This window comes from Sorex araneus, chromosome 2 (genome assembly GCF_027595985.1).
Source record: "Sorex araneus isolate mSorAra2 chromosome 2, mSorAra2.pri, whole genome shotgun sequence".
Classification (NCBI taxonomy): Eukaryota; Metazoa; Chordata; class Mammalia; order Eulipotyphla; family Soricidae; genus Sorex; species Sorex araneus.
In genome coordinates, this window is record NC_073303.1 from 94,453,564 (window position 1) to 94,471,754 (window position 18,191).

Below are 18,191 nucleotides of genomic sequence, written 5' to 3' on the forward strand. Positions count from 1 at the left end.
AGTGCTAAGACTCATGCTCTGCTGCCACATTTAATTAAATCTTACCTTCATCTCTTGCCAACTGGACAACTTCAGTCAAGCTATATAAATGCTTGGCCTCAATTTCCCCAGTTATGCAAAAGGTAATGATAGACACATATCCGTTATAGATTCATTGTGAGGGACAAAACACCAAAGACACAGTATTCCATGAGATACTGTGTCTCCTATTTGTTCTCTGTTGCTACCAACTAGACATCATAAGGAGCAGGGCGCACCAAGAACAGATGACTGGCTAAAAAAACTTTGGTATATCTATACAATGGAATATTATGCAGCTGTTAGAAAAGATGAAGTCATGAACTTTGCATATAAGTGGATCAACATGGAAAGTATCATGCTAAGTGTGCTAAGTGAAATGAGTCAGAAAGAGAGGGATAGACATAGAAAGATTGCAGTCATCCGTGGAATATAAAATAATAGAGTAGGAGACTAACAACCTAGAATAGTAGTTTATAATAACAGGAGGTTGGCTCCATGGCTTGGAAGCTGGCCTCACATGCTGTGGGAAAAGCAGCCCAGATAGAGAAGGGTAAAGTAAAATGTGATTGGAGAGCCTGCGCGGGAAGGGAGATGCGTGCTGAAAGTAGACTAGAGACTGAACACAATGGCCACTCAATACCCCTATTGCAAACCACAACACCCAAAAGGATAGAGAGAACAAAATGGAATGCCTTGCCACAGAGGCGGGGGTGGGGAGGTAGGGGAATGGGATTGGGGGGTGGGAGGGTTACTGGGTTCATTGGTGGTGGAGAATGGACACTGGTGGAGGGATGGGCTCACAAACACTGTATGAGGGAAACACAAGCACGAAAATGTGTAAATCTGTAACCGTACCCTCACGGTGACTCACTAATTAAAAAATAAAATTTTTTTAAAAAGGAGCTGGGCCCATGTTGTGCTGAATGCAAGGCATTCTCCATCTGGTCTGACCCTAATTTATTTTATTTATTTATTTATTTATTTATTTATAAATTTTTATTGAATCACCGTAAGATAGTTACAAGCTTTCATGTTTGGGCTCAATCACACAATGATCAACTGACCCTACTTTTATAAAAACTAACATCACAAGAAATAAAGTGTATTGTCCAAAGTTTCAAAGAAGCCAATACAGAGAAGAGAGAAGTGGGTCACACCCAGCAGTGCACAGGGGTTACTCCTGTCTCGTGCACTCAGGAATTATTCCTGGTGGTGCTCGGTGAACCATATGGGATGATGGGAATCGAACCCAGGCCAGCCAAGTGCAGGGCAAACACTCTAACCACTGTGCTATCACTTCAGCCCCAACGTATGGGTTCTTAAGACACAATGTGCATAATCCAAAAATGAAGAGAAAGACCAGGTTAGCACTGAGACTCAGTTTCCATCTCTAAGGTGCATTAAGACATCGGTGTAGTTCTGAAACACCCAATTTAGCCCCTCCTTGGATAGAATGTTCATGTGGATTAATGTCTCTTCTTCTGTAGAGACAAGTGAAGGTGATACAAGCACTGTACAATTGTTCCAAGTAAAAATAATGGTCAAGACAAAGAGTAGAGTCTAGTCACTCCCATCGGGCCTAGGAAGCGTGCATAGTCTTCGTGGGGGCTGAGAATGCTCATCTCCCTCCTAAGGACATGTTCAGGGATGCCACATGAAATTTACCATGGTGGGAGTAATCATGTATCACTAAATGATACCTCAGTTAATGACAGGCCCCACATACGACTGTGGTCCAATCACTATATTATAAAACCGAAGTGAGTGATGGGCTATATCAGCTTGATTTGTGAAAGCATACTTGATGTTGCTGGCACAAGATAAAAACTGCCCAATGATGATGGTTACATTTTTCCAAAAGTATTCCCATCACTAAATGAGACCTGACTATATTTATGCACAAAAATGAGAAGATAGTACAAATGACAGCTACCCCCATCACAGTGGTATTCACATAAGCACCACTAACTACTCCCTATAGACACATTGCATCTTCAGTTTTTATCTGTTCCTTTTTATTCCTTGTGGAGCATTAACTATGCTCCAGCCATGAGTGAAAACTGTCCCTCATCTTGGTCTCATCAAATAATAACAACACAGATTGTTAAAATGACAGCCCACAACTAGGGACATACAGAAGTTCTTGCAAAGGAAGGACAAAGAGAATAGATCCGTGGTTCTCACTCCTTGCAATGTGTGAAAATATCCTTGGTGTGGTCTCTGTACAAATTGATGACCAAACCCCATTAGATAAACCATCTGCGACTTCCTGAGATCTCTATCTGTGTTTTGACAAACCATGCATTTGTTTGTGTGGGGGGTTGGACACACAGATCAAAAGGGTTGATCCTAGTCTGGTATGAGTTCATCTAAACCCCCTTAGCCCCAGAGCACAAGAAATTAGCTTTCTGGGACCACAGGTAAAAGACCTGAAAACAGGATCATCAACATGCAGGTTAAGCCTCACGGTCTCAGTGACAAAGCAAGAACAGCTCTTATTTGTGACAGAGTGCTGAACACTTGAGCCAGCTTACTGAGTGACCTTGAGAGGTTGCTTGCCTTCCCTGAGAATTTTCTTTGTGGCAAAAGTACATCCAATTTATAAACTGGCCCAACATGAAATGTTAGGATGGGGCATGTTGTTGCAAGTAAGGGGCCTGAGGACTGAACTCCAACCCTATCAGCTAGAAGCTTTCATCTATTGGACATAATGAACTCCCAGGGAAACTGTTTTGGAGAGATTTTATTATTTTATATATTTTCCAAATGGCACAGTGGGTAGGGCATTTGCATTGCAAGTGGCCAACCCAGGCTCAATTCCTCTGCCCCTGTTAGAGAGCCTGGCAAGCTACTAAGAGTATCCTGCCCACATGGCAAGGCCTGGCAAGCTCCTTGTGGCGTATTTGATATGCCAAGAACAGTAACAACAAGTCTCACAATGGAGACATTACTGGTGCCTGCTCGACCAAATTGATGAACAATGAGACAACAATGCTACAGTGCAGTGCATCTTACAAATATCACAACCAAAAAAATAAGATTTACCACCCTTCCTTATGCCTCTTCCACCCTTTCTTCCCCTCACCGCCTTCTTTCTCTGGAATACTCAAGTTCTTGGTCAACCTCTACTGGCTTACTTTTATTGTTTTGTTCGATCATCCATTTTTCATCCTTACATTGCACACGTAGATGACATAATCCAACATTTTTCTTTGTCTTTTAATTTTCCCGTACATCACCCCATTGAGTTTGTTCATTTATGTTGCATGGGGGCAAGAGTTCTCACGTCAATTTTCAGCCCACAGGCTCGAAGGATTCTGAGAGAAGCCAAGATATCAACCAAGGATCTCTTTAGAGCTTCAGGTTTTGAAGCCTGTTCCCCCCTAGGGCCCCACTGGCCAGGGCCCTCCTGTAGCTGGGACAGGCCTGCAGCTGCACCTGCCCCCCACAGGAGAGCAAGGAACAATGTGGGTCACAAGGTGAGTGGCTCACAGCCAGGGAGATGCACCTGGCGCGCAAGGTCAGGATGTGGTGGGGTACCCCCGGAAACCCTGCGAGATCCTGGGCAGAGAAACCAACTGCTGCTGAGCCCCTGCTTTGGCTCTCCCTGTCTCTGGGGCGAGTTCAGACCCCAGGTGGCACTGAGAAGTTCCACCCAATCAGGTGCATACTGGTTGCTGTCACTCACAGCAGGCTCAGTTGAAATAAAGGGGTCAGGAGCGATTTTTCTAGTCTCTCCCTTCCTCCATTATATTTGCAGACCCTGAGATAAAGCAGGGAAATGGTCAGCAAGTCACCTAATGTCCCATGGGCTGCAGTTTTACAATTAAAAATATTTCTTTAATCACAGTAAGCTACACAGTTACAAAGTTTTTTATGACTGGATCTCAGTCATATAATGTTCCAACATCCATCTCTTTACCACTGTATATTTTCCTATCACCAATGTCCCCAGATTCTCTCTGTCCCCCTCCCGTGCCTCTATGACACTTTCTTTTTTCTTTTTTTTTTTTTTTTTGGCTTTTTTGGGTCACACCCGGCGATGCACAGGGGTTACTTCTGGCTCTACACTCAGGAATTACTCCTGGCGATGCTCAGGGAACCTTATGGGATGCTGGGATTAGAACCTGGGTCGGCCGCGTGCAAGGTGAACGCCCTACCCACTGTACTATCTCTCCAGACCCTATGGCAGGCACTTTCTCTCTCTCTCTGTCTCTCTGTCTCTGTCTCTGTCTCTGTCTCTGTCTCTCTCTCTCTCTCTCTCTCTCTCTCTCTCTCTCTCTCCCCCCCTCTCTCTTTCAATCTCTCTCTGGCATTATGGTTTGCCCACTGTGCAATTTTTAATGACCATTGGACATTTGATTTCAATTTTAGGTAAGGCTTTTCAACGAATCTCCAGGAAAACCATGCAAGACCTGCATTTGTGGATTTTATCTACAGTTTTTATTTTTATTTTTTTATTTTTTTTTTTGCTTTTTGGGTCACACCCAGTGATGCACAGAGGTTACTCCTGGCTATGCACTCAGGAATCACCCCTGGCGGTGTTTAGGGGACCATATGGGATGCTGGGAATCGAACCTGGGTCAGCCGCGTGCAAGGCAAATGCTCTACCCGCTGTGCTATTGCTCCAGCCCCTATCTACAGTTTTTAAAATGGAGGCTCAGAGGGACCAGAGAGATGGTGCAGTAAGTAAGACACTAACCTTGCACATAGCCAATGAAGGCTTAATCCTGTCACCTCATATGGTCCCCAGAGCTTTCCAGGAATGATCCCTGAGCAAAGTCACCGGTTAGCCCTGAGCACAGCAGATGTGACCCCCCCCAAAAAAAAAGTAAACACTACAAATTGAGGCTCAGAGGATTGTAGTAATTTTATAAACGATGCACACAATCAAAGGATCAAGAAGCATAATGTGAACTCAGGCTATGTATATCAAGCACTTGCCTTGCATGTGGTTGACCTGGGTTCCATACCTAAAACCCTCCAGAAGTAATCAGTGAGCTCAGAGACAGGAGTAAGCCCTGGGCACCATCAGATGTGCCTTCCCAACCCTCCAACAAAAACCCTCCAATATTTTAGGTTTTTTTTTTTATTCTTCCCAGTTTTCTTTTTTGAGTGGGGAAGTATGTCACTATTGGAAAGATGTAAAGAAGAAATTGATACATTCATCTATAAAGTCACTACCCAGAGAGAGTCTTGAAAGCATTTTGGAAATGTTCCTTTAGTACTCTGCAAACTTTTTATAAAACTGGGTTAGTAAAGGAATAGATAGTTTCTCTTTCATTTTCTATTTTCATTTATGTGCACCACAGCACGTTCAGTTCTGTAGATGGTATTGTGACAGGCTCAGAAACATTCCCTCCCACTTACTCCTGCCCCTCGATGGCACAGGGTCACCTCCAGCGTGGTTGTGACAGCTGAGTAGGCCTTCACTCCTCCTACTGTGTGTGCCTTCTACTATTCCAGATCAGGTTCCCAACATTGGTGCTGATATACAAGACACCCCTCCAGACCTCCAGATCCCTTGCAATAAAATATTCCTTGGGGGCTGGAGCAATAGTACAGAGGGTAGGGCATTTGCCTTGCACGCAGCCAACCTAGGTTCGATTCCCAGCATCCCATATGGTCCTCTGAGCACCACCACGTGTGATTCCTGAGTGCAGAGCCAGGAGTAATCCCTGTGCATTGCCAGGTGTGACCCCTCCCTCGCAAAAAAAAATTCCCTGCAGTTAATTGTCCCTACATTTGTGTTACTGGCTACATAACATCATTTTTCTATTGATTTCTTCAACTGGGAAGAGGGAGGAAAAATAGGTCATCACCTCACAGTAGCCAAAAAATGTGCAGGTTATGGAGTCCATCCAAAGTAGATAGATAGAAACCTAGCTTCCAGCTTTCCCTCTTCTCTTATTTGGCATAATAACCTTGGAGAAATGTGTGTGTATGCCCATGCACAAATGTATGTGCATTCATGTGTATGCCTCCAATGTGGAACTTGCACCCTAGCACTGAGTAAAACCTCCAGTTCCTGGTGTGCAGTGATTAAGCTCACCTAGGAAAAGTGTCTGTTGTAAGAATCTGGGTATAATAACTGGTAAAGGCTGAACCCAATGTCTGGCATAGAGCAAGTTAGGGCTTATCTCCAGGTGACATGGTGTTTCTGTGAATCTCTGCTCCTGTTGGGATTCAGCTATGTCTGGCAGTGAAATTCCCCACACTGGTTTCAAGCTCCCACACTGATCAGCATATCATGTGAACATATTAAAGTTGCAGCACCAATGAGAGGGATTCTGGAGGTCCAGAGGAAGTTTGCGTGCCTACAGATGTTTTCCTGTGAGTCGGCACTGTGGCCATGGTTTACTAATGTCCTGGTTTTGCTGGAGCACAGACTTGCCTTCTTCCTCTGCCTGGTGTCCTGCCCCTCTGCATTCAGCAAAGTCTTGAGGCATTTTTCTCTCCAACAGGAGCACTTTGCAAGCCCAGAGGGCAGGAGCTGCCTCACATGGGCCAAAGTGCCATCCAGGGAATGGACAGTCTGGGAATTCGACCCTCATCTATCATTAAGATAATGCAGAATGCACAATGCAATGAGTCTTGATCAGGACTCTAGTGGGAAAAGGCCAGCCAGTGGGCACCTCAGCATTCCAGAGAGTAACTCCAATGACAGCATGACTGCTCCATGCCAGGTTACTTCACTGATCAGTTTCCTTGTGAACTTTCTTTGTGGACAGAGAGGCAGCTCTTGGGGAAGGACATGGCCTCTGACTTGGAAGAGGTAGTTGTGTGCACCCCACATCCCTGCTCTGTATAGCTCAAGAGCAGCTGCTAAGCGCACCCTAGCAGGTTGGGGAGGTGGCAGGGACACAGGCACTTGAGAGAGTAGAAAGGGGCACAATTAAACCTTAAGGGATCTTCATAAGAAAAGAGATGAGAGTTCTTTTACTCTCACTAGTTTTTGAAAAGGCATGGTTCCTTGGTGGCTTGAAGTAAAAGGGTTCTGTTGTTTGGTCCTTGGAGATCACCTTTTCCCCTAATCTCATTCATCAGAAAGATGAACAAAGCTCAATGTAAGGCAAAGACAATAGTGTTAGTCACCAGGCCAGGGGAGCAAAGAAGCAAAGACATGTCCCCATCCTTTTAACATCACTGAGGCCAGGAACAGAGCACCCATTGCGTGCTCAGCAAGCCATGTTTATTATGTCACTTCTTTTCTGAGCTTTCTTGATTGTTCTTAGGAGCAATTATGTGGTGTCTCCCATTTCCAGTTATAGCATAAAACTGTCACCGATTAAATCAGATTGTTCTGGGATTTCAGGAGAGGAAATCTGCTCTCCTTCTCTGGGGACTTTTTTTTTTTTTTTTTTTTTTTTTACTTTTGTCAAGTAAAATTGCTTTCAGAAAAGTTAACTCCTTCTTGGAGACAGAAGATGCCAGTGAGCCGACCACTCAGCAGTTGTGGAAACTTGTGGGGCTTTTTAAAATTTTTTTATAAAGAAGGTAAGGTGGGCTTGTCACCATCCTGTGCCAGCCCCTGCTCTCAGGGAGAGTGAGGGTACTTGAACCAGAAGGCAGAAGAGGCAAGAAGCAGAGAGGGGCTTGTGCAGAGGACCTGGGCACAAATGCTGGAGCAGAACCACACAGTTGTCGGTGTGAGCTTACTGTTCGCTCTGAGTGGCAGCAAGGCCTTTTCTGAACTGGCACTCTGAGTTGGGACAGAAAGGAAGGGGGCCACAGACTTCCCAGAGGCAGTTCCTGGGATGTGGCTTCCAGAAGGGTGGAACATCGGCAGAGGTGGGAGCAGACACCCTGCCTGGGCACTCTGGTGAGGGGTTAAAGGACAATCCCTGGGGGTTAAAGAGACAGCTGAGGCAGCAGGGGGCCTGGCTTTCATGCACAAGGACCTAGGCTTAAACGCCAGCATCGCAAGTTCTGTCCTCCCCCACCACTGCCAAATGTAGCCTCCGAACCCCTAAACACTGTCAGCTCCTGGCACCACTAGATGCCCCCACCCCCAGCACTGCTGAGGAACACTCCTTACCCGCAAAGGACAACCCTTGGTGTTTAAATGATTTTCTATAACACAGTGACAGGCTGCAGGGAATGGATGGCATTTGGGAGTGAAAGTGTTGCATGATAATGGTGGGTGGATAGGGAGAGGTGAGGCCAGCATCCCTGGCTCAGAGTTATCACTCCGTGGGTGTGGCCAGCCAATCCTGAGAGCCAGCTCCTGGAGCCCAAAGGACTAGGTGGTGACAGCTGTAGGGCAAGGGGAATTGGGCCACTGATGGTTCCGGGGAAGTTCCAGGAGAAGGCTGCTCCCACAGGCTCTCTGCATAGTGCACAAGATCAGCAGCTTCGGGTAGGACGCTGGCTCTGTCTGGGCAGGGCAGGAGGCTTTGTTCCTTCATGGGAAGTTAGAAGGTGGCACTCAGAGAACCCCATAGTAGCTATCTCATGGAAGTCTGACATGAGGGTCCTTTCTAAAAAAGACTGCTGAGTGGGCTAGGCTTGCTAAGGACACTTTTGTCCAGTTATTCTAATCGGTACCCCATCCTGGTGCCGGGTAGGATAGAGAGAACAGGGAGAATAGGGTGCCCCTTGGGAAGCATGTTTTTTTTAAGTGCTGATACTAACACTTCGAACAAAGGAAATTCCTCTAGCCACTTGGAGCAAAGGATGATGCTATTAATAATACCCCCTTAACTGCAGTTATTAAGGTAGAGTGGGGGATAAGGATACAGTGGACTCAGCAGGGGCTGGTCGAGCATCAAATGTGAAGGGACTTCCCATAGGGCACTCCTTGTCTCTAGTCACAAAGACACAAGGACCAGAAGCAGTCAATTTTCTCACCTCACTCTGACTGGACACCTGGCCTGGTATTCTGAGAGGTAACATGAGCTTGTAGTTTATGAGTTTACAGTTTTTATGAGTTTGTAGTTTATTGCAGACCTTGAAATGACCTTAAGATGAACTGATGCCCAATGACATTGCAGTCCATTAGTTTGAGGTATAAATAGAATTGACAAGAGTGTGTATTTAAATACATTGACTGGTTTTCATTTTTATGAGGGATGGGTTACTTCTAGTGGTACTCAGGGGATGGGATCAGAGATTAAATCAGAGATTTCCATATGTTCCGGTCCATTAAACTGTCTCCCCAGCTCCAATCTACATTAACTTTCTAAGTAAAAATACATTAAATTTCAGAAAACACTGTTTCCCAACTTCCTAATAAGTTAAACTAGACCCTCTCCATGCTGTGTAAATAAAAAAGTGGTACAACCTCACCTGACCTCTACAAGACCTTGTTTTCAGTGAACACATTTCTCTAGAATTCCAGTATGTAGTGCATGGAGAAGGGAATTCAGGTGTCGGAGAGGTCAGTTGATCTTAGAATTCTTTCAAGGTCCTAAGAAACTTTTTCTTAAACCATAGTCTAGAGTTGGGTGAAGTACGTGATTTGAACAAAGTTTAGCACTGACTATGGGTCTTCAACCCATCACTCTTTTTGTCCCCATGAAGCAGAACTAGTTTTGTGTCTGGGAGACGCCATCTCCTGTTGCAAGCAGCCTGAGGTGACACTTCCATTCTGTGACCATATATGTCCCTTTCTAAAATACTTGTATGTGGACTCAGGCATCAGGATGAAGAAGAAGAAGAAAACACACCGGAAAAGTGCAATGACCAAGGATTTTATGCTGGGTCACACACTAAGTATTTTGTAGGTCTTGTTTAATCTGTTCATTCTTTTTACAGCCATGACCCAACACTGCTCTATTATTTCTCCCCAAAGGAGGCATTAGACGTTCAGAAACTTGCAAGGTCATCAAGTTTGTCCACTCAGAGCCAGAGTTTGCACCAAGCGGTGTTTCCCCAGCGCTTTCCCCGGGGCTCTCACGAGCAAACCACAGGCTCCAAATCTCCTGGGATTGTGGCCGTAGGCAACTGCCCTTCCCTCTCTGGGACACTTCCTTTCTCTTGGAATGGGGAAGGGGATGAGGGAATATCGCTGTCATTAGAACATTAGAACTAACAGCTGATGAGAGTGGTGAGAAGGGCCAGAGTCTCCCCCTGACCAATTTCTCCTCACAGTGTGCATGCATGTTGGTAAATAAACAGCAGCAGAAAAACTTTTAAAAACCAATAAGCCTTCTCTTCTCCCTGACTTCCAGAAAATCCCCAGAGTTCCTGAGTCTAAAGTGCTCTAGATTTCTGGCAACCAAGGGGTGGCAGGTGGAGACCAGGGTTCACAGAGGCTACCAGCCCCCACAAGACTCCTAGCACCCACACACACAAACAGGGTAGCACGGCTTGTTCTCAGCTGGAGTGTGAAGGAATGGAAACTTTCGCCACCAACAGCATTTGCGAGCAACTTCCCTCTCTGTGGTTTTGTTCTGTAGTTCCCTTGATAAAAGACCCAGGGTGATACAAATGTTCGCAATCTTCACCAGCTTCATCTTCACATAAAACTCCACCTTGCAAGACCCAGGCTGCAGGAACAGAACAATGATGCACAATGTTCTCTAAACTAGGTCATCTGCCACCCCAAGGGCTCAGCGCCTGCTTGCCTCTCCCTGTGTGTCGCCTGTGCCAGCGGCTTCGAGCCCGCAGAGAGCGAGCGATGGGCAACAGCATGAGATCTACACCAGCACCTCCCGAGAGGCCTCTGTCCGGCCCCGGTGGTAAGTTTGGCTTCTTACAACACTTAACTATCTGCTGTGAGTTCAGGGGGAAGACGGGAGCAGGGAGGGAGGCGCCAGTCATCGATAATGGTGACGGGGGGCATAAAGGTTCACTTGATGTGTCTCCTCGCTGGGTTTGCTCCTACTATTTTTATAATGGAAGGTTTGGAAATATTTAGCATCACCAAAAGATGCTGGGAATGACCTTTTGGAGACCTTTGGGAGCAGCTGGCTTTTATCCCTGTATTTTCTGAGAGCGGTGGAAACTGAGGCCCACAAGGAGTGGAATTTGTGTCCATTAGCTCTGGGTGGGGTCAGATCTGTAATGTGAATCTGAAATCTGGACTTCAGCTTTTTGTGGTCCGTGATTCGAGGTGATCCTGGGGATAATAATGAGTAAACAGGAGGGTTTTGAGTGTAACTCGCCAAGAGTGGGCACTAACTCTCTCAGGTCTTGTGAAAATCCACAGAATCCTCCCTCTGGAAGGATCACAGGGTGTGGGGCAAGCATTCTAGGGAGAAGGTGTGATGTCACAAGTTAATCCATGGTGTCGAAAGTCAGTTTTGCCCCAGAAGCTGGATGGGGCTGGCCAGACTCCTGATTGATGAGTGTTTGGTGGGTGACAGGCCAGGGCTCAGGTGAGGACATGAGCAAGGGGAGAAAGACCTGGAGCAAATCCCCCTCACTTTGGCTCTCGGTTGCTCTTTGCTTCTTATGCCTCACTTCATTCCCAGTCCTGGTGGTGGCATTGCACTGTGGAGGTCTGGAGATAGGAGGGGGTGGTCAGGAGGTCAGGAAACCTGTCAGTTCCACCGGGTGAGTCTCAAGGGAACTGGGGACACTTCTGTTCCCACCTTCTGTGATAGTGGTCAGGGCTTTGATCCCTCTTCTACCAGGGGTGACCCCTCCATCCTGGTTTCCCCATATTCCCTGTGGCCCCATATCAAACAAAGCTCATGGCACAATGCCCTCTAAATGTGTACAGTGCTGAAGCTCAGACCAAGAGCAGACAGTCCGGCCTGCTGCTCCCTTGACCCACAGCTTCTGAGGCCCTCCAGCTCAGGCTGCATCTCACGGCCCTTCAGATGCACCCAAGGAAGTGGGCAGAGACCCTGCCTCCCTGTACCCCACACCTCCCAGGAGTTAGATGTGGGGGTAACTCAGGGCTCCTGCTTTCTAGTCCAGTAACCTGCTGGTTCACCAAAAATAACTGGGAACATCAAAATGTTTCTGACCTTGGGGTGAGAAAGCCAGCCCAGGGGGTAGAGTACTTGCTTTGGACATGGCTGATCCCATCTCTGTCCCCAGCACCATAGATGTCTGCCCAAACACCACCAGAAGTGATCCCTGAGTAGCCAGCCAGGAGTAAGCCCTGATTATCGTCATGTGTGGCTCCAAAACAGGGAAGAAAAGGAAAAGAAAATTCCCCAGGACAGAGGAGATGTTCCCATGTGACAATGAGCTGTGTGTCCTGAGCTCTTTGCCCCTGTGTTGAAGCTCAGAGCGGGACACAGTGAGAGAAAGCACCATGGCCACTTGGGGTTGGGAGGAGTCTGGACACTTCTTCCCCTCCATGAGCCTCCTGGGCTCATGGTAACTGCTGGAACACGGACCTTAGAAGGGCCACGCCACCCCCCAGTGCCATCAACAATGCTTTGATGTCACCTGTTGCTCTGGGAAGCCGGGGGGAGGCATGCATGAGCACACCCCATGAAAACATGGCCCTTCATGCATTTGCTCATTTGTCTATATTTTCCAAGGCAAATCACATGAAGTGAGTTTTTCTTTTTCCATTGTGTGGGTGGGAGGACAACTTGACAAAGGAGGTGGAGGGGTCTCTCCACCCCACCCACTCCCGCAGGTTAGAATTCCCCACACTGAGCCTTGTGTGTGATGCAGACCGCCACATCAAACACAGCATGCCTGGCTTTTCCACCCCCACCCCCGAGCATATGTTTCCCTGTGCTCAGTTCTCATTCAGTTCCTCTTATCTCTCATGCTACAGAGTGAGGGAAACCCCTACCTTGATGCAGGTGGGAATTTAAATAGAACAAACACCTACTTGGCTTCTAGGACTCATGTTTACTCATTGGGTCAGTCCCAAAACACATAGGGGATAGCATGGAGCTCATGGCTGCGGTGAGCACAATTAGAATTTTCTCCTACCTTAACCCCGGTGGCAGAAAGTCATAAACTGCCCAGGTTCTGGTTCTGCATGGGAATCCACAGGAGGAAAGGGGATATACAGAATTTTCTGAGCTTTTTAGGAGCTCTTGCCCCTGTTAGAGTTGTTGGTGTCTAGCAAGGTAGCTTCACTCATCTGTTTTCTCCTTGATTTACTCTTCTAGAACAATTCTGGCTCGTCTAGTTACCAGAGATAAATATCTCAAACTCTACAGAGGCAAAAAGACCCTATAGAAATAGGGCAGGTTTTGGGATGAGATTCCAGCATTGCGATCTGGAAATCCTGGGGTCTGAAGTAAGTCACTCAGGGTCCCACCAGGGGAAACTGCTCTCAGCGAAGATCTGTAAAAGTCCATCCTCTTGTAGTAACAGCACAATGTAGCCTAGCTATCCCTAATAAATGGGGTTGTCTTTTCCTCTTTTTAATAGGGCCCATAGTTAATGGATCTTGGGGGTGCCCAGGGATAGCCCTGTTCATATTCAGCCCAATGGTGCCTGGGGACCACCGGGGCTACCTATGTCTTATGGCTCTCAGTGCCATACTTGGGAGCTTAAAAAGGCCAGGCATGGGGTTGGAGCGATAGTACAGCAGGGAGGGCATTTGTCTTGCACGTGGTCAACCCGGGTTTGATTCCCAGCAACCCATATGGTCCCATGAGCACCACCAGGGGTAATTCCTAAGTGCAGATCCAGGAGTAACCCCTGTGCATCATCAGGTGTGACCCAAAAAGCCAAAAAAAAAAATAAAAGGCCAGGCATGTGCTCTCCCCCATGAACTCTCTCAGACCCTTTACCCCTTTCTCGAAACTCCATTTGAGGTAACGCTGTTGCATTAGGCTATCTAAGAGCTCATCCTCCAGAACTCTCTTCAAGTGGTACAAAAACATTGATTTCACATTGTGTTACTTCATCATCCCAAATATTTCATTTTGCTACAAGTCTAAATCACTTCAGATGCTATGCTGGACATGTGGTCTGACAAGGATTATGAGCTAGGGAACTCCTGGGCAGTGGGGGAAACCACATCTTTCAGCAAAATTCAGCTGCACTGCTTTGATCTCTTTCCCCTCCTGACCTAAAGTGAGATCGCACTGCCAGTGGCAGTAAAGCCAGTGCTTCTCAGAGCCTTTCGTGCAGGATGGAAATAATGTGAGGTGGCACATTTACATAGCATCAAGGGTACAGCCCCTGTGGAAAGAATCAGGGGAGCACTATGGAGAGGAACGGGGCGGGGTAGGTTGTTGGGGAGGATGTGGTGGGGGAGGGAAGTCTTAAGAACATGAGTGCTATTTCTCAGTGAGTGGTCGATTACCTACCTGCATGAGAATCCCCTGGGAAGTCTTTAACATTTAGGTTCCTAGGAGGCTAGGAGATAGCTTAAGGGTCAGGGGCACATGCCTGACTTGTGCAAGTTGTAAGTTCAGTCCCTGGTATGCTCCCTGGAGCATCAGGGGGGTACGTCCCTCATCCATCAGCAGCACTACACCATCAGGTCCAGGCATTGAACTGTCCCAGTTGGCCAAGTATTGCCAGGAATGATCTCTGGGAACCCTGAGCACTACTTGGGAGCCTCCTTCCCCCAACACCACACACAGTGAAAGAATAAAACATGACACAGATCCCTAGGTTCCAGATATTTGCATCTGAATTGGATCCTTTCTAATAACTCTCCATGCGAGTCTCCTAAAGCTTGCAGTCTATTACCATCTCTTGTCATCCTGGCTTTATAACTAACACGCGCGAGAGACAGAGAAGTCTCATCCTCACTGATAAAACTGGGATACCTGGAGTCAGTTGGTGCATGGAGTAAGTCAGGCATGACTCCAAGTGCTTTGCACACAGGAACACCTCGTTCTCACACTGGCACCGTTATCCTTTCCAGGTCCACTTACTGGCTTGACACCACCCAACTCACAAGGGAATATCTGGGACTCGAAGTCATGTGACCCATTTTGCACCCCCGTATATGTGCCTGTGGAAGATACTTAAGATATTTTAAGTTCTGAGAAGTGATGGGGATCTGCAGAGTGAGGGAGAACGCAGTCACTAGCCCTAATGACACACTCAGAATCACCATGAGGGAGAGCTTAACTAGGCTCTTTGACAACATCTGGTGTTTTCCATCTACATCTTACTCACCACCCCACTGTAGAAGAAGGTTTCCAGTGGAATGTGTTTACTTGAGTCCTGTGGAGCCTATGAGTGTCTAAGTAGTAAAAATTAAATTGCCCTGGATGCTGCATGTTACATATAGCTTGCCCATTGACCCCCTGGTTTCACATTGCTTATCATAGGATTGAGTATTTGGCTTTATTATTTTTTAAGTAAATTAACAAACAGAAAGACATTTTACGTGGTAGTGTAGGAGATCCTCAGCCATAGCCAGCAGAGCAGGTGTCGAGAGCAGAGTGCAAGCTTTGCTGGAAGGTTTCCTGACATGAAAGTCAGACATGCAACTCACTTCTAATTCTATGTGTTCTTGCTAAGTCTTTCTGCCTTTCCTTATCATCTAAGAGGCACAAGACATGACTTAGATCCAACCTGACCCATCTCACAAATGGAAAATCATGTCTTTAGATAAAAAATGCCCTTCTGAACCACTTGTTCACAATAGAGGACCCATAGGTATTACCATAGTGCGTGGTAATCAAGAGAATTTAGAAGAACTTCTATCATGCAATCTACCACATCATCTGATTATGTGTATGTATGTGTGTGTTATTCTAAAAGCAAGGCATATTTTGACATATGAAGCACTGTAGCACTGTCATGCCATTGTTTATCGATTTGCTCGAGCGGGCACCAGTAACATCTCCATTGTGAGACTTGTTACTGTTTTTGGCATACTGAATATGCCACCGGTAACTTGACAGGCTTTGCCGTGTGGCCGGGATACTTTTGGTAGCTTGCTGGGCTCTCCCAGAGGGATGGAGGAATCGAACCTGGGTTGGCCACATGCAAGGCAAACACCCTATCTGCTGTGCTATCGCTCCAGTCCTTGACATATGAAAAGGATACATATTTAGAACACAATTCCAAAAGCCATAAACAGAAGCCAAACTCAGTGAATGGTTTAACTCTTTTTTTTTCTTTTTGGTTCACACCTGGCAATGCACAGGGGTTACTCCTGGATCTTCACTCTGGAATTACTCCTGGCAGTGCTCAGGGGACTATATGGGATGCTGGGAATTGAACCCGGGTCAACCGCATGCAAGGCAAACTCCCTACCCGCTGTGCTATTGATCCAGCCTCCAGAATGGTTTAACTCTTAACCAACAAGTGCTGAGCAGTCTGTGCTAATAATATAATCTCCTTTGAGTCAGTGACTGTCCTGACCTGTCAAGGATAGGATATTCACTGGGGAGCCTGTAGTCACTGAGGGCCCCATGGCTGAGTCTTGTGTCCCTGGTGTGGATATCTTCATATTCTCTCCCTGCACATTAACAGTACAACTCTCTAGCCTGGTTTCTTCCCATTCAAATAAAGAAAGTGCAAGAGATATTTTCAGACGTGTCCTGTGGGGTTGGCTAGAGCATACCAAGTAATGATTGGTTCTAATGCGGGTACACAAATGGTTTTAGCCTTTCAAAAAAATGGTAAAACAGCACTAAATAATACCAAGCACTAAGGAATACTATGATAGCTAAGGGCTTCCTCTCCACTTTTCACTAAGTCATATTTGTGGCTAAGTTAGTTCTGCTTGCATCGCCTTCCTTCTTGGAGTCATTTCCTGTTTGATACTTTTGTACATTTTGTTCAAACTGACTCACTTTTTGGTGTGTTAATTCTGGCTTCTATTTGCTACCAAATAACTGGTCTTTTGAATTTCATCTTCCGTTCTCACCAAATGGAGTTTACTTTTATTTTATTATTTTTACTATTATTATGATTGTTATTTTGGTTTGGGGGCACACCCAGAAGTGCTCATGAGTTACTCCTGGCTCTGCACTCAGGAATTAACTCCTGGCAGTGCTTGAGGGACCTTATGTAATGCTGGGGATCAAACTCAGTTCAGTCACTTGCAAGACAAACACCCTACCTGTTGTACTATCGTCCTAGTCCCTGAAGTTTATTTTTAGAAGATAAGAATATTTTCAAACTTGTACTTCAAACGCTTTTCAATATTTAGGGCTCATTCAGCTGAAATTAGGTCAGAGAAATATAACCCCACCCATGCCAAAAAATGATATAAGCTGCCTCTTGAGACAGCATGCTCTATACCATATGTGTCATGAATCCTAACCAACCACCGCAGGTACATTTTTATAGTTCTCATGTTTATATATGAAGAAATAAAGCTTGGATTAAAAATAACTCTCCCAAATTGCAAATATGTCAATCAAAGAGGAGAAATTTAAGTTCAATTTAATTGAGTACAAAACATGTTCTCTCTCTAAAAATTCTGCTTGGATTCTCCTTTCATGGCCAGCACTAATTTCTTAATTTTGTTTCCTTATCTCATATGGCAATGATTCCCTTAACTTTCTCAGTAACCCTCTTTCCTGCCACTTATTTATTGGATTTATTCAAACCCCCAACTTTCTGAGGAGCCAGATGATTCTAGGATGGAAAAAAAAAATAGGGGTGGAGGGGATCCAATGATAGGTTTGAATTTCATGAATAAATACTTTTCTTGTGTTGCTTTGGGGTCATACCCAGCACTGCTCAGTGGTTGCTCCTGGCTCCAGACTTGGGAATTACACCTGACCGTGCTTGGGGGACCACATGGGATGCCAGGAATCAAACCCTAGGTTCACCTTGTGCAAGGCAAATGCCCTATCCCACTGTACTACCATGCTGTCAAATGCATTTATCCTCATGCTTTTATTTTACTGTAGAAATGAAATCTCAGGGAATCTTCCATGGGAACCTGGTCTAGAACTTGTAAAGATGCTACCCTCCCCTAAAAGCACTCATCAAACGTCAGTCATTCCCTCTAACTTTGCCTGCAGGTTTTCCCCTCTCTGTTGATACAAAAGGTAAGAGATAAGCGTGAAACCCCTTGCCTAGAATCATCCCGATGTTTTAGGCAAAAGACCCTGGTACAGCATTTTCTCAGTAACTTTTCAGTGTTACAATTACAAAGGCATAATTATTACAAAAACTCCACAGGAAGTTCATATTTGCTTTTGTAAAATTGAAACCCTCCAACCCTATAACTTCTCTTGTCCCACTGAAATGGCAGTTTTGATGGTGGGATTGTCTTTGTGTTGTTTAACATTGAAGGCCTTTGTTCTAGTTCTCAGTTTTATTGCTGTGTTTTTGTTGTTGTTGTCGTTGTTGTTTTTGCCATCTGCCTACTT

At 45.9% G+C, this 18,191-nt stretch overlaps 2 protein-coding genes across 4 annotated transcripts in view; one reads left to right on the forward strand and one right to left on the reverse strand.

The window, feature by feature from the left end:
* Positions 1-18,191, reverse strand: part of TG (thyroglobulin) — a 252,528-nt gene that overhangs the window by 59,290 nt on the left and 175,047 nt on the right. The gene's annotated exons all lie outside the window — the stretch shown is intronic.
* The window catches only part of SLA (Src like adaptor), a 71,825-nt gene that overhangs the window by 33,735 nt on the left and 19,899 nt on the right, over positions 1-18,191 (forward strand). For 2 of the 3 annotated variants that reach the window (XM_055126735.1, XM_055126737.1), the window contains one exon: positions 10,554-10,703. In XM_055126735.1, coding sequence (XP_054982710.1) covers positions 10,643-10,703 — 61 coding nt within the window. In that variant the 5' untranslated portion in view covers positions 10,554-10,642. Of the gene's footprint in view, positions 1-10,537; positions 10,704-18,191 lie in introns of those variants that run through there. The other variant, XM_055126734.1, reaches the window with a different exon arrangement.